General features: G+C 33.2%; 1 protein-coding gene across 2 annotated transcripts; it reads left to right on the top strand.

The window, feature by feature from the left end:
* The first annotated feature begins 4,955 nt into the window (after positions 1 to 4,955).
* Positions 4,956 to 20,699, top strand: LOC105167121 (MND1-interacting protein 1). Of its 2 annotated transcripts, XM_020695946.2 has the most exons (5): positions 4,956 to 5,257; positions 6,358 to 6,675; positions 10,051 to 11,532; positions 19,624 to 20,127; positions 20,385 to 20,699. In XM_020695946.2, the coding sequence occupies exons 3-4, from the start codon at positions 10,060 to 10,062 to the stop codon at positions 20,107 to 20,109; spliced, it is 1,959 nt and encodes a 652-aa protein (XP_020551605.1). In that variant the 5' UTR covers positions 4,956 to 5,257; positions 6,358 to 6,675; positions 10,051 to 10,059; the 3' UTR covers positions 20,110 to 20,127; positions 20,385 to 20,699. The 2 variants fall into 2 exon arrangements, with proteins under 2 accessions (XP_020551605.1, XP_088735804.1); XM_088879678.1 differs by lacking the exons at positions 4,956 to 5,257; positions 6,358 to 6,675 and adding an exon at positions 6,709 to 9,407.
* Positions 20,700 to 20,800: the final 101 nt, after the last annotated feature.

Genomic DNA, 20,800 nt, shown 5'->3' with positions numbered 1-20,800 from the left:
TGAAAGGTATTTAAGACAAGTGTGGAAGTCTAAAGAAAAGAACAAATCAAAGTCAAAACTGATTCAGATGCGACTTTAATTGCAAGCTTTGTAGACATGGAAGGGACAATGAAGCCGCGGAGTAGTATGATAATTTTGAAATTCTAGTCGTATATGTTTATTTTATTAGTTATTCTCCCCCATTATTTCATGGTATTTTCAATCTAACCCCAGATAATTTAATACCGTTTATGGTAACCGGCGTAGACTTTATTCACACTTTAATTTAATTGCATATAGGTTTCAAATCTCATTAATATATCCACGATCATTTATTTAATATAATAGTTCTTGATTAATTATAAATATTTGATATTAATTGGTTAATTATGTAATTATAATACATGGTAGATTTACACCATGATTAATATTAAATAGTAGTGAAAAATATTAATTAATTACTTCTTTCACTGTCAACAATACAATTTTTTGTTTTAATTTGTAATGATTATTTAACAGAAATCCAAAAACAAAATGTAAAAGAAGTCGTAAAAGGAATAAACCAAAAAATCAGGGGTCAGAAAAGTAATTATTTTCTGATTGTACTCAGCAAGTTGACTTTAATACATGGGCACAGTGAATTAGGATGGATCTAACGTCTGCACAATGAATAAGTGTATTAAATAGTTTTAATTTATACGTTTAATTAATAGTCGGAAATTGTGGAGTACATTTCATGAATTGTTCTCTGGTCCCCCCTATACTTTTACATAATTACTTAATTGTCCCATTAGTAAAGTGAAGTCGAAAAGTCGGTTTAACGACAACAGGCGGGAATTGCATTGTATTTGCATTGCCTCATACGTTATCAGTAGTCAGCAGGTAACTTGTGCAGGCTGTTGAGCTGCCTCATTGACTTCTCTCTCTCTCTCTCTCTTATTTTGTATATTATTTTTTTTCTTTTTAATTATCTTTTTAAATATAATGTGTTGGTTATTTATTTTAGGGATAATTATACTCTCATCTCCTATGGTTTAATGTAATTATACGTAGATTTCATATAGTTTAAAAAGTTACATCTAGCACCCTAAAAGTTTACTTCCGTCTAACAAGTAAGTATCTCCATTAGTCAAAATTCACCGAATTTGCTGATATTAAAAAAAATATCAAATTAAAATTATATTTAACACCAACTAACTTATTACAGGTCAAACAATTTTTTTTATGATCAAATTACCCTCATACATCTTCACACGTTAATGCATGTGATTAGGTATATTTTCACCGTTGTATAGGTAGTTTAGTCTGAAAAAAAAATATTTCACCAATTGAGTAATAAGTCAATTGAGGGTAAATATCAAATTTTTATTTAAATTTTTTTTTGTTAATATCAATAAATTTAGTGAATTTTGACTAATAAGGAATTTATTTGCTAGACAAAAGTAAACCTTAGGAATGCTAGATGTAATTTTTCAAATCATAGGAAATTTACATGTAATTACACGAAACCTCGGGGGAGGAGAGTGTAATTATCTTATATTTTATTTGTATTTATAAAATATATTTTAAAATATAAAATTTATTTATTGCATATTATAGAGACAACATGCCACAATACTAGTTAATAATTAAATAAATAACTTATATATATTCACTAGAAAAAAAATTATTATTTGCTACAATTTTATTGTTTATGGATTGAAGACGAGGTAAATAACTATTATTAATTAAAGTTAAAAATCAATACAAAAACTTAACTTATTCATCATGAATTTGTCATGTTGATGAGCTAATATTTGTCATGACTTTTAGCCATTATAAATATATTAGTCATACTCACAAAATTTAACCACGACCAATAACCATTATGTGGCCATACTTAATGACTTTTTAATATAATTATTAATTATTAATTATAATAATTAATCATAATTAATATTATATTTCTTGATTGTAATTTTTTTTTCTTCTTATAATTGAGAATTTGTCAATATGTTCATTTTACTTGTGGGAAAACAACTTTTTGATATATCTTCCTTAGAATATTATGATTGGATTTGAATTTTTTCAAATTTAAGAATTTTAGTACAATATACTGTACTACGACCTCAAAAATCATAATTAACAATTTTTCTTTTCTAATGTAAACAAGATTACATGATTATATCAATATATTATAAAATATAAAATAAATTATGATCGATTTAAATAAAATAAGATAAATACCACACATTTAGTGAGATATGTTCATGTGATCTCAGTCTTCATATTTGCAATATTATCCATATTTTAGAATAAAAAGTTAAAGAAATTTAAAGTTTTTTCTTTGAAATTTCCTTCTAATTATACCCTAAAGTTGGAACGTGTGGAAATTCGGACCAAAATTAAAAAATGCACCAATTAATTAGCTAGTATGAACATACCACATAATCTTGCCTCATTTTTCAGCTGCATAACATATAACAATTAAATGTGATTTATTATTTTATTACTAATTAAATATTTAAATGTGATTAAATCAATGATGAGAAAATCAGTGATGTATCATAACACCACCCCATATCGATCGTGTTCGTCGGATTAGATCAAACATAAATTGGTCCAACCTAATCCTACCGACTGAGCAGTGTAATAGTTTGAACATCATGTGATTCAAAGAGATTTTTTTAGAAGAAGGGAAAAAAAATATATAATTTTATTTTATCCAAACACTTTAAAAATTTATTTTTAAAATAAAGTCTAACAACATATAAAATTCAAAAAACATCTTATAATATATATAGAATTACGAAATATTTTAAATAATTTTAGTCAAACACTCTACTGGCAAATGATCAAGCAACATCTTTTTTTTTTTTTTTTTGTAATAAATTATATATATGCTGTCTATATTTGACTCTATGTATTATTTTCATTCTGATAATACGTTTTCCAAGTTTTAGAATTGGGATTTGTGTATGAGGGCTTACAGTCGCAAATGTTGACTAAGTTACTATAAGATTCCCTATTCAGATTTATATTTTCATGAGGGAAAAAAAAAAACAAAAATAAATAAATAGGAAGCGAATAATATCATTAAATATAATTTAAAATAAATAGTCAAGTATTTTAAATCTTCTGTAATATGAAATTATCCAAATAAATTGAATAAATTTGAAATCATCGGATCCAAAATCATCAATTTAAATACAAAATTAGATTAATAAAAAAAATAATGTACAAAATTATGTCAAGAATTATAACAATCATCAACACAAAATATTTTTGTAACTAATTAATAAATATTATTAAGGTATAAAAATAACTGATAACACCCGACATGTTAATGAAGTCCGAATCCATAATCTTATAATCACGATGCTTCAATTTCATCAACTAAATTAAAGTTTAACGTTGAGATGAGAACATATCTATTGAAACTGAGACATAATAAAAAATATTTATAGCCACATCAATATCTGTCCATTGAATTATATCAAGATGCTGACAGAAGTACAATCCCTTTTGTTCTACATAAAGAAAAAAAAAATGGGAAAATGATATTTTAATTAGATATCAATTAAAATTAGGAATTAATCATTGTGGCATTTGGTTGTACTTATAGAGTAAGGTCAACTAGGACCATGATTCACGAACTATGAGTAAGGTTAATTAAATAAGTAGAAATATATATATGAAAAAAGCTGTCAATTTTTGGATTGGTCTAATTTATTAATTTTCGATGATGTGATGGTCAAATATCATATGGTTAATTTAATTTTTAGTCAAATCTCATTTAAATTTTTCATTAAAAAAATGTATCTGTGAAGGGTGCGCCCATCCATGTGGAGCTAAATTACTGAAAGTCACATTATGGGGAAAAAATTATATTTTAAATTAATTCACGTTGTTAAAATTTAAATTAATTCACTTTATTAATATTTTTTTAGAAAAAAATTATTATTGTCTGTATTTTAATAATTATGGATTAAAATGATGATAAATATTTTTTATTAATTATGATTGATGCAAAATTCAACTTATCCACCATGAAACATTTTTCATAGCTCTTAATCAGTGCAAATATTTTAGTTACAACCGTAAAAATTATGATTAACGAATATTGCACGGCCATAGTTAATGAATATTTACTACAACTATTTATATTTAATATTAATAATTAGCTATAATTAATTGTTATATCTGTTGTAGCGAATAGTTCCACGGAGACTAGTATTAAAATGTTGGGCAAATTATATTTTTCTATACGAATTATATTCATTTTTACACTTTATCATTCAATTATTTTTTTCATCTCAACTTTTCGAATTTTGTGTTTTACTATATATAACCCTTTTTTTTGGTTGATTTTTCTACAAAAAAGAAAAAAAAATCACATTCAATATATATTTAAGGGCAATGTGATGTAATATCTTTCATATATGAACTACATGTGATGTTTTTAAGATAAAAAAATTGTCATATATCAGAAAGTATAAATTTTACAAAGTTGAGATTGTTAGGCCCAATATTTGATTTTATGCGGGCTTCCATTTTTTGGCCCAAACCAATTGTGGAGCACTTCACTTTAAGTTACTTCGATTTTGATCATTACTGTTAGGGTTACAAATAAAATTTGTATGATTTGAGAAATTAGATTTAGTATCCTAATATTTTTTTATTTAATAAAAATTTATTACAGGTAAATTAAATTTTTGTATTTAGTAAAAAAAATATATGCTTGACGTGTAATAAATCAATTGGAGTAAATATAATTTTTTATTTTTATTTTTTTGTTAATTTAAAAAAAATCAATTAATTTTAATTAACAGAATAATTTATTTATTAAATGAAAAGAAGAGTTAAACAAGTGATATATATAATTTTTTTATTTTTACTTTTTTGGGAAGAAAGATAAAATAAAAAAAAGAGTTTGTTCAACATTAAAGATGATCAATATAAAGCAAAAGATTTAATCAAGTCTTAACAGGCTTTTGAAGCTACTGCTATTAATAAGTTGAGCACAGTTTTACTTCTCTTTTCCACAAGTGGAAGACAAGAGCCGACACAACCATTCTCCGTTTTGCTGTTGCTACCAAATCTGCTTTTTTCTGAGCAGTTAGCCGCCGGATTCCCGTCTCTGATTACTCCTAAATTTCTGGGTGTATTGTCTTCACTATGACGAGTTTTACCGAACTTGTTTCAGCGCCGATGATATTTTCAATCGGAACTCTGGTTTTTCACCCACTGTTAACAAACCCTTTGCGTTTTACCACTTATTTGAAGGTAGATTGTAATGGTAAGTTTCTCTTTCGCCATATTTTGATCATTATCACACAATTTTCAGTGACTTCCACGTTTGTATCTGGGCCTGCAACTCGCAAAATGTTTTGTAATTATGTCTGCGCTGTCATGCTGTTAATCTGTTTCTTTTTGAACGGAGTCCGATCCGAGAGTGAGAGATTTTTGAAGTTTCTGGTCGATATATTTTGCCTAAAGGGTCCAATTGGAATTGCCTGATAAGCCGTTGATTTTTATCTGTGTTTCTGAATTCGGTGAAAGGACATGTTAACTAATTAATTGCTGCGGAATAGTTCTGAATTTTCCTGATGCTAATGAGAGTTCGAGCGTATGACAATGACTAAAAATGTTTGTCATTTGTCTTTTGGTAAAAATTTGGTTTTGATATTTCCTCCGCGTAATTCTTTCTTTGATTCCTGTTGTCTTGATTATAATGTAAATATATGACTGGGGTTAATATACTACTAATGTTTTCATGAACGTCCCTTAGTCTTAATTGATCTAAGCTACTTAATTTAGTCACAGCAGTTGTCGAATCTAACTTATTTCTCGAAAGTGTTAATGGATGAATATGAATTCCTTAAATCGATTCCTTAGTGGGTTTGAGAAAATGCTGCATTTGGATTGATTTAGAGGTACCCAGAACCGGATTTTGCTTCAGAATGAAAATTTTAAATTGGCTGTGGATCTATTTGTCTCAGACATTGAAAATTGAATGGCTCTCATCACTTTAAATGTTTAAATGAGATGGTCATTCAACAAAGTATATGAGCCAGGAGTTTCACAAAACGAATACAGCTTACATGTCGCGCCGGTGTGTGCGTGTGTGTTGGAGATGTTAAATATCAAACGTGCTTCCTCTTTAACCGTTTAAATTTTTGGATGAGTTGGGGTTGCTCAATGCTATTTTTATGCATATTTGATGGAAAGAATTATATTGGGTTGTAGCCTGAATTTCAAGGTATTCTACTTGAATTATTCAAGAAAATGCCTAATCAAGACTGACGTTAAATCTATAGGGTAATTGGAGAAATTTCATTAATTATATGTGTTAATTTGTGTGTGATGTTAATTATGCGTGTAAACTTGTTCATGAAGGGTTCACCCTTGAAGCACATGGAGTCCCTGAATCTTTTTCAAACTGTGCGTTGCCAAAAGAGCTTGATGCTGGAGAACTGAAAATTCTTCGAACAGCTTGCACAAAGAGTGGTTGACTACTCTGTATTAAGAACTTGGTTACTAGTATTGGAGCTTAAACGATTAGAGAATGAGTTTCACAAGAAGAGTTGACGACTTTCTGGATAAGCCTTTAGAAGGGATAGGACCTGGTGGAGGTTTGGCCAGTGAGAAAGGTCAGAAGGAGAAAAGTGAAGGCAAAGGCTACTGCATCCCTGGGTGAATTAGGGTCAAACAGCGGTAAGTTATCTTTTCTTGTTAGTATTATTAACCTTTATTGCAATATACAGGAGCTCGTCACTGTCTAAATTAAGTATATAAGGATGTTTTTCTTGTGATTTGAGAGTTTTCTGCTAAATTCAGTATTTTTCAGGCTTTGGAATTGGATTCTTCCTGCTAAATATCATAGTAAACTAATTTACCTACTCTAATTGCTGGAGCAGAAAGGTGAATGGTGTGCTGAGTCCAGCTTCCTATTGAACTCTTCAGAAAATGTTTTTGTGATATCTTAATCCAGTTTGATTTCCTTAAGGCACCATCTCCTTGCTACTTAAAATTTCTTCAGTCTTTTTGCCAGCTCCATAATGCAACTTACACTAGATGTGCGGTCTTATGCTTGGAAATTTTTATATCAGGACTATTGTCAAACTTCAGAGCAGAGGAAATTATGACATATTAGACCTGTCATCAACCAAAAATTCATTTGATCTTTATGGTTGCTGCAGACATCCGATTCCCTATAGATATAACTTTGGATCAGCTATCATTATCATTCTCTTTCCTCCTTTCCGGAGGCACCATGTGGTGCAAGGAAAGACTTCGGAAAATGGTTAATTTGCCCCCCTGTGCTGGGTGAACTACGAAATGTCAGTTTTACCTGCATTGATAAAACATTGAACTTGAATGAAAGAAAACTATAACTTAAGAGGTGGTGGTATGGCATGTAAAGATGTCAAATTACCAGTACATTTTTCTATTAGCATTTTCTAACTTGTAAAGAAAGTCTAATCTTGCTCAGTTTAAGAGTAATTTGCTAATTCATCTCAATCACTCCTTATTTGTGTTGACCATTTATCTCACTGCAACTTTGTGTCAAGGTCTGATCTAAAGGGTTATGTATTTCTAGTGAACTGGATATTGTTCATTAAGTAATGTTTTCTGCTGTGAATTTCATTTCAGAACAATCAGCTAGTCAATATGGACATTTGCTATTTGTTTGGCAAAAAGTACAGGAGGTTTAAGTAATATGCTACTGCATTCCTATTCCACTGCTAAATGAAAATGATACAAATGTTCTATTATTATAAAGGGATAATTACACTCTCCTCCCTGAGGTCTGGTGTAATTGACTCCATGTAGTTTGAGAAATTACATATAACACCCTGAGGTTTGCTTCCGTCTAACAAATAAGTTTGTTCATTAGTTAAAATTCACTGAATTTGTTGATATTAACAAAAAATTCAGAAAAAAATCTATATTTACCCCTATTACCTTATTATTGACTTATTGCATGTCAAATATTTTTTTATGACCAAATTATCCTCATACGCATGTGATGAGGTATATCTTCACCATTATAAGGGTAATTTAGTCAGAAAAAATTGTACAATAGATAGAAGCAAACCTTAGGGGTGCGAGATGTAATTTCCCAAACCACAGGGGATCGACGCATAATTATAGCAAACCGCAAGGGAGGGGATTCTAATTATCCATGTTATAAACTTATGGAACTTCTGATAGTAATTTAGGTGACCATTTATGACCAAGCAGAAATGAGTCAGTAATCAGTTTGTAAATGATATGAAAATTGATAGCTGGTTGAACAAAATTTGTCTGTCTTTGTTTATGGTATTTCCTCGCAATTGAAATGACAAGTTCATGTCTGTCTAGGATCATCCAATTGCCCAGAGGTGTACAAAAGAATTTGCTTGAAAGTCCACATATAATAATCCCATCTCGTGATGTAAAACAGTGTTGCAAATCATCCTTCAGGTCTCTCTTACCCCATTGTATACTGAAACAGATCTACCTGCTATTCTGAGATACCATAAGCTTAGAGATTATAAGTTTGCATGCATATTCGAATTTGCATAAAATTAAGGATTTGGACACATTGTTCCTTGTTTAGTCATTTCAGCAAACATCTATATTATTTAGGTGTTGATATGAGAGGAGTACTTATTAAGGATGATTGTCATAGATTTTGTCATTACCCATCAATAGCAAAATATCCTCGTGCATTAAATTTTTATACTAGAAAAGGAATCGGTATAAATCACTGAATAGGACTCACCTAAGTTTGCAAAAGCATTTTGGGAAAATCTTTATTTTCATGTTCTTTTATTCAACTTTTAAGGTAAGTAATTATTGCATTTTTCTCTACAGACTTGTATATCATGGTTTATTGATATTCTCTCTTGGATGCGTAGTGGAATAAGAATATATTTCAAAATTAAGTTTTCCTTTTTTGTCCTCCGACCTTCTGGTGTAGATGATAAATTTAATTTGGTCACTCATCAATATAAAGTTCCTTTATATTATAGGATTGCTTAAAATTCGTATCTCGAGGCACTTTTCAAATTTCATTTCATGCATGTATGCCAGGTGTATTCCGGTAGGTGAATGGTTGTGAATTAGGTGTTGCTACGACCAATTTAAGAAAGATTCTTGATATCTGTTATCAAATTACAATGTGCATTGAATACGACCTCTTCTTGTTTTCAAAATGCCCTTCTATTGCTTCGTCTGGGATTTAAACAATTTTATCCCAGTAATTTTAGAGTAGATTTTTTTCCTGTATCATCTTGTGGTCTGGATCTCTGCTTCGCTTCCTCTTGCCATTTCTTCAGTGAGTCTGACCTATATATTAGGAGAGAGAGCTTATAAGCTAAGCAATCATTTCTTCTTTTTGTGGGAGCAGTGGGCAGAAACTTCGACATCGGAGACTTGCGCCTGGGAAGTTTTATAATTAAGTAGGCCTACATGTTTTTCAGTAAATTTTAGGTTTTCTGATATCTCATTCATTTACATTGAAATTATTACCTTGAAATTGCTTTTTTCAGAATCAATTGTACAAATTATGATTTAGGGGTTCCGTCTCTCACCTTTTCTTTTTGATATATTTTTGACATGATATAAAGTAAGTTCTTTATCTGGAATAGACTTTTAGTTTTGATTAGTAATGTGTTTGGAATGAGTCTTAATTTCTTTATTAGAAACTAAATTATTTTATAAGAGCAATTCTTGGATGTAAAAACTACCTCACTTGAACCATTTTTGAATTGAGATCTACTAATTGCGTTGTTTTTTCCTTTTTGGTACTAATTTGAAGGTTTTCTGAAATATATGTGAGGACACTAGAGATCCTTACAAACAGGAAAACTGCTTCAATTCTTATCACATCATTTTTATAATTTTATATAAGTTGTGGATTTATCAGAGAGAATTAGAATATTAACATTTGCAGTAGAAAATTTTATGTTACTCACTTATTATTTCTGCATCTTTTGTTTTTATAACTCTAAAGTTTAGTCTGAGATGAGCATATGGCTGTAAATGCATTTTCTTGTGTCTTGTGGAGGGTAGAATTGTGAATTTTAGTTGTTTTCATTTAAGGTTGTTGCCATGGCTGGTTCAAGAGGAGGTAAACACTCAAAGAGCAAAGGAAAAACTAAGTCAAAGAAGTCTGATGCAATCAACAAGAAGCCTGAAGCATTCAGTTCTAGTCTTGATTTGGCTCAAATGTCGAACAAGAATCATGGTGGACTGCAGGATTCCAAGGACAAGAATCCTCAGCCAAATGTAAGTTCTGCATCAAACACAAACAGGTTCAAATATACAGAAGATGAGCTGGAGGAATTTCTTTATTCCAAGCTTGAAGTGTTATATAATGAAGCCAGAGATTGGCTGTTGAAATTAGGATATTGTATGCCAGAAGTAGAAAAGGCATTCCTAAGTGCTGGGTACATTCATGGTCCAATGGATCTTCTGAACAACATTTTGGCAAATACAATTGCTTTCCTTGAAAAAAAGTTTGAGCCAAAAATGGAACCTTTCAACGACATGGATGAGTTATATGAGTCCGTGCACGAAACTCTGGTAGATTCTGTCATGGAAATGCACCTGGGCATGCGAAGGTCCGATGCCATCTGGCATCTTTTAATCAGGAACTGGGGTCATGTTCCATCAACCACCATAACTTCTCATCTGCAGAGTGGGAATCAGAATATGAATAGCATGTTGGTTCATGGGTCTTCTGGCAGTAGTAGTCACAATAAAAATGAAGATGCTGGTGCGCTTGGTTCATCTTCTGTTTCCAAGAAAGTTACATCTGAATCGGATACTGGTTCATCACTGAACAAGGTTGGGATCTTGGAAAGGATCAATCTGACACCAGCATTTGCATCTCATTTTAGACGGGATGTCATTTTCCTTATGGCTGCTGTACAGAGAGAAATTGGGGGGCAGGCTGTTCCAACTGCCAGTGAAAAACCAATAGAAATTTCTGATATTTTGAGTCCTGAGTTCCTTACATCCATAACAGACTGCACCTATGAGGTTTGTTCTGATGATCCAAGAACTGCTGTGATAGCTGACCTGGTAAAAAGTATCAGGGACCTTCAGGAAGAAGTGAAAGGGCAAAAGGAATGGGCTCACCGGAAAGTGGTAGATTCCGCGAAAAGGTTAAGTAAAGATTTGCTGGAACTTAAGATGTTAAGGATGGAGAAATTGGATAAGGAAAAAAGGAAAAATGACAAAATCCATGCTGAAAAGTCATGCGTATTGAGGCTTATGGAGACAGAACAGTCCCTGCGAAAAGTGAATCTTGAAGTAAGCTTCATGACTGAGACTGTGAGAAGGCTGGAAACTAAAAATTCCCAAATTAGAGCAGATATTCAAGCACTTAAGTTGAACGCTTCAGAGTCTAACAGAGAGATGAAAGAAGTTCTGACGAGAGAAAGGAGATGCATGAAAAAGCTTGCTGATTTTGGGAAGCAGACCAGCATATTTCGATCACAGTGTGAGGAAGAGAAGCAGAGGCTGCTGCAGCTGGAACTAGAGTTGCTTGAAGTAGAGAAAGAAGCTGCAGAAGCTGAGGTGCGTCATTCCATTGAATCAGATATAATAATTATCTATGCATTTCCAATGCTCCCTTATTGTTGCAATATAGTCCTTTTTGATGAATATATAGCTTTTCTGTAAACCTCATAAATGGTTCCTTGAGATTGTTTTTAGAATCATTTTAGCCTCTCACCTTCATTTCCTAACTTTATCATCCCTAAAGTTTGTATTTTATTTCATTCCAATCCCTTAGTCAACTTTTCTGCAGAAAAAGGCACCGAAATTAGAACGAGTGAACCACATATGCTATTATTTCAGGAGTAACTAGGTATACCTTGTTAGAACAAAGATGAATCTTTTTTTCACATACACTTGTATTTAGAAAGGTTTATAGTCGCTTATTTACCTATAAAAATATGGCATGTGCAAGTCCCATGACCGGATTTCCGTGAATTATTTAGCGGAAAGTTGACTAAGGGACCGGATAACGTGAGGAAATGAAGATGAGAGACTAAGGTGATTCTAACAAAAAGTTTAAGGGACCATTTATAACATTTACTCAATAGCTCTTACTCACTGGACATAAATAAAATTTCCCTTGATTTTTAATGCACAAACACCTCTAGGGTAATTCATCTTTTCCTCCCATCCGCAATGCAGTGTGATATTTGTTTTCTCTATCAAGGGCATGCTACATTATCGTATATGACTATATGGTAACATTTTCGCTCTAGGTTTTCATTTTTATATAAATCTATTGCTATTGTTGAAGTGAACTTATCAGAAAATGAGATAGTCGTCACCATATCAGTCTCGATGTGGACTTTGGCATTACATGACCTCATAAACATGGATGCCTTAGTATATCTTTGCTTATAAGAGAAACCTTTAGCGAAAGGGAGAAGAAGGATTCATACTTCTAAACCTTTCTTCCTTAAACTGCTGTATGGAATTAAGCACTTAAGAACCCTTTTAGTTTCTCTCCGTTATCAGCCAAAAGAAAAACACAATTTGACTAACTTCTATGTCATGCAGTGAGGATTTAAGATCATAAAATTTTCATGTTCTTTTGGCTTTATCAGCTTGCTCTGTGGAATTCTGTAGCATTCTCTCTGACACTAATAGATTGTAAACTGAATCAGTTTGGCTGAAAGTTTACGCATTTTGAGAGTCTCTTAACCTTTTTCAGTTGAGAGGTAGGTTCTGAGGACTGTTGGGCGACTTGTTAGTTGGGCAACCTTAACAAGTCGCCTGGAAATTTTGTTTGTATCTTCAGGAGTGGGATGCATCTAAATTTTACTGTTAAGCGATTGTGAGACTGTTTGTGGGCTAAGGGTCTTTTCTGGATTGATACCATAACTTCATATTAGTTATTCTACGAATGTCCCAGTATGCATCAGAATATTATCCTATTTGATTGTCATACTTTCTTCGTTTGTCTTAAAATGTTTAGAAAAAGATGCTAATGTTGTCATTAATAGATTTCAAATAGCATTCATACCTATGCCAAGTCCAGTATTATTGGATCGGATATCTTTATCCATACAATATTTGAATTTTGTGTAAGTTTCTGATCTTATGCTGATATAGCTTGACCCAGAAGTATATTCTGAGATATTAATTCCAAGTCCAGTTTAGAGTGGCTCTCCTTGATTTTTGTCAGCCCCCCCCCCCCCCCCCCAAAACACCCACGCACCAGCATGTGCATGTGTGCACCATCTGATAGAACAACACATAAAATTTCAATGTACTTCATAGAGCACTTTTACAGATTTGATTGTGTGTGATTTCTTTTACTTACATTCTTACAGAAATACTGTATCCTATTTAATAATATTTCTCTTACACAGCCTTCCTTCTGTCTAAATTTGCTGGTGAATTCTGAAGAATATGCTTTACTAGATTCATAGATTCTGTATAGTTTGATATTTCATATTTTATTTAAGCATGCAATGAATGGATGATTCTCCATGAAATTTCATTTGAATCATTTAGCCATGAAGGATCATTAATTGGATTTTTGTATATCCATGGTCAATCCATTTTGCATAGAAGAGCCCCAGTTCTGTAAGTATGAGATTTTGTCATTGTATTAATGAGACATGCGATTGGGCATATAATTAAAGCTTTGAGATAGACTCTTTAATTATTTTCCTCTTAGATGTCAGATTTAATTCCACTATACGATATATCATTGTTTGATACTAATCTCATGATCTTCCATTGCACTTCGTTGCTCGGAAACCTAAAGAAAACTTCCTTCTGAGCATAGTTTTCCCTCATATGCTCTTTTTGGAGAACTTGCCTTGATTAGAACTTTTGATACGATTGATATTTGAATAACTGTATGCATAAAAATTGCGTTTCATAACTATGCATCCTTCCCGGGACTGCAAGATTATGTTAGATTCAAATTTATTATCATAAGCCTTTGCATGAAAACTTTGTTAAGTAAGCCTCTATTTTAGGTGGAGAAAATGCACTAAAATTGTAGAAGAGGTTATTTCCCTCATAAGACCTCATTTTTCTATCAATGCTAGGTAATTGTCGCTAGGGAGCACCAAATTTATATTAAGAATCACTGAGTTATTATATTGCTTGATTTCTCAAGAAAGATGATTGAGTCAAAAACCGTTTCCAATCATCTTGGTTGTGTTAAGGTGTATGCACGAAAATTGATAGAAAAATATGTAGGAACAAGCAAAGATTTCTTGCAGAAAAGGATTGTGCTCATCAAAGGAAATGTAGCCCCATTTAGTTTCTCCAAGCAAGGTCCTATTCAGTTTCTGTTTATATTGAAGAAGTGATAGTGACCTGGCACGGCAAAGCACTCTCTGAGGGCTTTGACATTTGCCCTAGGTATGTTAGGAGAATTCAGGAAACGATGTTTTGAAAGGTGTCATATGATAAGGCGCATGCCCATGAATTTTCACATTCTATATTTTTGAAAATGAAAAATAATGTTTAGAATTTAAACAAAAACAAAACAACATAGAGTAGTAGGAAAAGATTGTAATATAAAAGTAGAGTGTAAAAGGCACAACATACTATGAATAAGAAGAAACTATATTAATATAATCTTATATAAAAAGAATAGCAAAAATATCTTCTTTACATCAGACCATGTGAAGGAATAATTCTTTCATGAGGAACTATACAAAATAAATTGGAGCTTTTTATTATCTTTAAGCAAAATAAAAACTTGGCAATTTACAGCTAAAAGATAATATATATATATATACATATAACAACCTATAGATAAACAATAGCCTAAAAGAGAGTATATTCTTTCTGAATCCAGAGAAAGCTCAAGAACAGCTATGGACAAACAAATTAAAGATTACAAGAGAATAGAAGCAAGAAATTCTTTAATAAAGTTCCATTTTTAATAATATCTAATTGCCTTGGCTTAGTGCATAGTACTTGAATTTGACATAGTTTATGACAAATTTATATGATTTAGCCCTTCTAATTTTGGAGATTCCTAGACATATGCTTAGTGGCTTAAGGCTAGGGTGCGCATGCCCAGTGCTGGGCTCTGACCACTAGGGCAGTTGGGCGTAGGCTGCAGAGGACAATCACTGACATCCATTACCTGAGGCATTCCTGGAGCACTTCGCCTTTAGGTGTTGCCTTGGGTGTGCTCCTAAGCTCCTTCTAGAACATTGGACTTGAACAACTTATTGGCAAGTTCAGCACAATAGCTATTACAACAAAAATTAATGTAGTTAAAGTGTTCAAACAAGAAGTTTGATTTTCTTGTCACTACTTCTCCTTAGTCCTTCTCATGGCCGGTAGACACATTATTATAGTGGTGTGACCGTTAATTGAATGTAGCGTCTAATATTGCAACAAAGGCAAAAAATCAAATATGCATTTTAACTTTTCTCATTCTCAACTTTTAGAAATCATATTCCTCATTATAGTTAGGGAATAATTTCCCTTTAACAATTTAATATAATTAATTGCCCATATTGTTGAGATCATTACTTCTTCCCTTCATCTCCCACCATAATGGCCAAACATTTTTGGGCCAAAAGACCAAATTTATCATTCCTTTTCTCTAACCTTGCCTATTCATCTCATTTTTATAACCTAGTTGAAGAGGTTCAACTTTAGGTGCAAGCTTCTTGACTCATCCAACCTAATCTATGATATCCGCGCTCAACTTTCTCTTTAGAGAAGAATTTGAGAGATACATTTGAGACCTAGGCCGCAAAGCCTCATGTTAAACACCTATCCAATCAATTTTCACCCTATTTAATTTCTCCCCGTGATGCATTTTCATGGACATGGCGACACGGACACGATAGTCGATACAACACAAACACAACACAAAAATTTGAAAAATATTGGATACGACACAGAACTGACCCTGCTATATAATATATATTCTCATAAAATTAAAATACGCAATATGACAAATATCAAAATGTATAACACCATGAAGGGAAGATCGAAATTCAAGATTATGATAGGACATAAAACTAGCATGTTTTGTATCTAAGTTCTTAATCAAAATATATATGACTTAGAAAATATACATAATAAGTTCGTCTTAAAAAGTTAATAACTATAAATCTTTAATTAACCTATGCAATGAAAAATTTCTAGTCATCCAAATTAGTTAATTCATCACGACCATTTCGAGATTTTTCAGGAACTTCATCCACAAATAAAACATACTCCAATTCTGGTCATCAAGCGAGAGATCTACATTGATGGAAAAGAGATTGACTGAAAGAGAGATGCGGAACAAACATTGAAGAAATTAGAAAGGAGAGAGAGAGAAAGAAGAGAGGAAGCTAAGAAGTTCACATTCATAGATTTCTTTTCTATGTTGTATCTTAGCCACAAAACTTTTTTAAATTAAAAAAAAAATCAAATCTGTCCTCAAACATGTCCGAGACGCCGTTTGGCATGTTCACACATCGCGTCTTGTTTTATTATATATTTTGGGGCACGCAACTGCCGTGTCCGACATGATTTGGATGTCCATGTCCGACGCGTGTCTGACATCGCACGGGGTGATTTTTGGAAGTGTGTGTGCATTATAGAACTCTAGAAAACCACTTGAGAGTTATGCATATGCATAGAGGAGTTTTGTCCTTCAATGAAAATTTTGTACTGAAAACAGCTGAACTAATGAATTTGTTCCCTTGGTTAAGCTAAGTTGGTGCATCTTTTGTTGCCGAAATTATTGTCTTTGCCTATTTTGCACTTCCCTTTTATATAGGACCTGTGTAGTCAATGGCACGCGCCTGGGCGCCATTCAGGTGTTTCCGAGGCGCGCGCGAGTGAAGAAGTGCCTGGGCAGCCTGGGCCCATCAATTAATAAAAAAAAAACCCTAATAATTAAGGGAATTCCAGCAGAAATAAATAATCCGCTCTGCATGCATGAGTAACCTGTTCATTCCTGCCTCTTCTTTGTTCTGTTCTTCTGCGGCTGCCTCTTCTTCTTCGACTTATTTTTTGATAAACTATTTAGGATTCATTTGAATCTTTAGGACTTTTGCTATCCTTCAATGGTTCAACAATGGTCGTTCTAATTATATCAAATTTTGTTATGTGGAATTTGTTGTTTTATATGTTTTATTTAACTCCTTATACATTAATCTAGTCAAAATAATACTACTTTTATAAATATATAGATTATTTCTTATATTTGCACCATCCTTCGAAAAAGCGCGCGCCACGCCGTGGGCCATGCGCCATGGCTCAAGGAGCCCTTGGCGCCATTGTGCGTCGTGCGCCATTGACTACTATGTATAGGACTTTCAACTGCTTTTGTTCCTAAGAGCTTCATTGTGAAGGAAAAGGTACGTGAGTAATGGCTGAGGCTTCAGTTGTAGTTCAATCTCTATCTAGTGCTTGCAGTTGGATTCATCAACTTGGAGGCATGCTACCGCCTTAAGGCGCTCTATATTATGCTAAAATTACACTTTAACCTTTTCAAAATCCTGAGTTTCTGAATTTATTTTAATATGAACGCAGTGGAATGAGAAGTAAGGCTTGGAGAAGAGCTAGATAGAAGTAGCGATGGTGAAAGTGGTTTTGGAAGAGCAATACATTGAAATAAATCAAAAGCTGGATTCAAAATGAATTAAAGGAAAAAGAGGAGGCAGGTGTGTGGCTGTGGACTGGGTGGATGGAGTCTAATAGGGATGGTGAATGGGGAAGGAAATAATAAAAGATGGAAGAAGGAAAAGAGATGGGTAAATTGCACTGGAGTGATGGGGTGGAAAATCGGTGTACTAGGGTTTGGTAGACCGTATCATGTTTTATTTCTTACTATATTTTTCGGGTTTGTAAAAGGTTATTTTTGTTACCATTAAGGGTCGAACCCTGACAAAGTGTATGAAATTGTAAACCACATACCATACATCCATCCTTTTGAACATTGCAAATTGTAGATAAATATATCAATATGTATACAATAATGATTAGTTCATGACACGTTCTAAGCTACCCCACTCGCAAAATCTTTGATTTTGCCACTCTTACGCTCCCGTTCTTATTCTCGCTTTATGTGGCTTGGGAAGGTAGAAAGTGTACGCAAAGAGTGGCTGGTGAACGTGGTGAGGATGTGGTGGTGGGATAAATGCAGGATTGATAAACTAGTAATCAGATAATTTAGTAATATATCTTATGTTTACTTTTTTGGATTGACATGTAGATTTAAAGGTGATATAAGATTAACTGCTGTTTTCGATTGGATAAATGTTATATGCAAATTTCCCTTTGTGTCTCTAACACTATTATTTGCATACCAATTATGTGGGTTTTCCGATTTGCTTGTACCATAATTTTTGGACTGGCTGGAATCCAGTAGGTGCGACTTGGCTAGCTTGATGTTTATGCTGGACCTATCACAATCCTACAATACGTGACTATTTCTAGTAAACAGGTTACTGCGCTGGGTTCGGCACTATCCAGCCAAAACTAGTAAGTGAGGCTTAAGACATTAAATTCAACTGATAGAGTTGTATGAACCAAAAACTAATTCCCAGAATGGGAGCAGAATAGACAACATGACGGCTTCTCTTTAGAACTTTTCTCCCATTTATCACTATTGCCAGCCAAGGAAAAAATGGCCTATGCCAAATAAGCATCGTCTTGTCCACACCCATCCTCTACTTGGGTCTGTGTCATCTTCACAACCAACCTCCTTCTTATCTGCCTTCAAATACACTGAAGGTTGTTCAATCATTTTTCACTTTATCCACCTTCATATCTTTTGGTCCCAATTCATGCAAATCTGTTTCTCGTCTTTGCTTTTCCTCCTTTTCTTCTTATGTAAAGTTGAGATACTATCTGTGTCACCCTATGATATCTATGCGTTATCCGGAAATACTGACTTTGCACTTGGATTTGCTATTTGATTATTTGTCAAATTTAATATGCATCTCAGAATAATAAAACTGATATTGATAAGATAGTCTGCAGGAACTTCTAGTCAACAATTTGTTTCCCTAAAGATATTCAACATTTTTCTCTTATCAGAATTTCCTACTTATGACCATAATCTGGGCATTAACATTAATTGTTTTTTGGATTGAGGTTGAATTATTAATTGAAGTTTATGTTAATTGAACAATAGAAGTATAACTCCACTGATATTTTCTTACCTACAAAGATGTAGAACCTCTATGTCTTTACCTAACTTAGCCATTATGTTGTCTTTTTTCTTAAGTTTCATCTCCTGTAAGAAATTTTGTTCTCTGGCTTTCATAGGATAAAATCATAAAAGTAAAAGTATTTAATGCAAAAGGAATTGGGTATAGAACATCATTTATTGCTAAATGGCGTGTTTCCATATTATTCATTTTGGATCCTGAATTTGTCAAATTTTATGATACTGACGAACTTTGTCAATCAACGTGAATGGTGAAGGTCGAAACATCTTGTTTACAACTTATTGATGACCAAATCAAATTGGAATAGGCTGCATATTGAAGGATGCTTGATAAGTTTACTTCTTGCTGTAATTTCCATTTGTGATTTCTTTGTTTTGATACTGGTAGCTTGATGGAATTTTTATATACAGGCATGATGATGCCCAACAGACTCCTATGTATGATTGGGGAAGACTAAACCTTTTCTTTTCCTCCCTGGTTTTACTAGCAGATGAAATGGAAGCAGGAAATTAAGGAAAAAGAGCATATGGTTGCCGTGCTGGCTGAAGAAACTAGAAAGGTGCAGATTCATAAAGCTGAGTCAAGAGCCCAGTTGTTAAAGCTGCGCAAGAAAGTGGAGATAGACAGTCGGCTAGCAAGGGATGACCGTAAAAGACTTGAAGATGAGCTCTCTCGTCTCCGCATGTCTTGTCAAATGCCAGATATGTTACTGGAGGATGACAGTTTCTGGAGCAACATCACTGAAGCAACGGCATCATCATCTACTGCTCCATATGGATCTTCTCAAGAAACCTCCAGGCACTGGAACTGCATGCTTTGCTTGCAGAATGAAGTGTCTGTGGTGTTCTTACCTTGCACACACCAAGTCATTTGTTTTCCTTGTTATGAAAGGAACTTCAAAACAGTGGGTGGCCTGTGTCCATATTGTCAGGTAAAAATTGAAGAGAGCATCAGAGTTTATGGTCCAAGCTCCTAAATTTGTCTAGCATTGCAGGTAAGAAACAAATTCCTGGTCTTTCCGTTCATCATTTTGGATATGTTAGCATCTGTTGACAAAATACTTGATCTTGTTAACAACTTTTTGACATTATAGAGATTAGACTCGACCTTTCCATTCAATTTGTCTGATGATCTACGTTCCTTGTGGATTCTTAGAATGTGTTGGTCGTAGCACGAGCATTTATTCATCAGTTTTTATACTAACGAGTCATCTTCTGGATTATGTTTATCCGCATAGTTTATCACGTGCAGGAGACGAAACAAGGATGCTAGTTGATGTTTCAGATTAGATGGTGAGGATGCTGGAAAAGATGAGGTGGAACGAATATGTCCTCACGTGGTACCGTTCCTTATGTGGAAAGCTATGTAACGGTGTTTGTGTTAAAGGATCCTTTAGGAAAACTGTGTGTTCAGTTCATGGGGATTGTTGTTTAATCTGTTAAAAAGACCTCAGACGTCTTAACTTTGTTTGGTTATTTCTGCTGTTAGTGTGTGGATTGTAATGAATTATGACTTGATGTGGTGACTTCTTTGAAAAACTGCATAAGGTTTTATGGGTCTCTGTTAGTATGTGAGTTTAGAACTTGGAACTCATGCATTCACCACTCAGGAGATCCACGTACTGGTCCGGCAGCTTAAAATTTCAGTTCTTGGTAGGCACCTTATGA

This window comes from Sesamum indicum, linkage group LG1 (genome assembly GCF_026168435.1).
Source record: "Sesamum indicum cultivar Baizhima isolate 11 linkage group LG1, ASM2616843v1, whole genome shotgun sequence".
In the NCBI taxonomy this organism is placed as follows: Eukaryota; Viridiplantae; Streptophyta; class Magnoliopsida; order Lamiales; family Pedaliaceae; genus Sesamum; species Sesamum indicum.
The sequence above is the reverse complement of the archived record's forward strand: the minus strand, read 5'-3'. Positions and strand labels throughout refer to the sequence as shown.

Excerpts from the sequence above, each read along its gene's own strand:
- LOC105167121 (XM_020695946.2), top strand. The coding sequence starts at position 10,060 with ATGGCTGGTTCAAGAGGAGGTAAACACTCAAAGAGCAAAGGAAAAACT. Across the intron at positions 11,533-19,623 it reads AAGAAGCTGCAGAAGCTGAG|ATGAAATGGAAGCAGGAAAT; the intron begins GTGCGTCATTCC and ends TTTTACTAGCAG.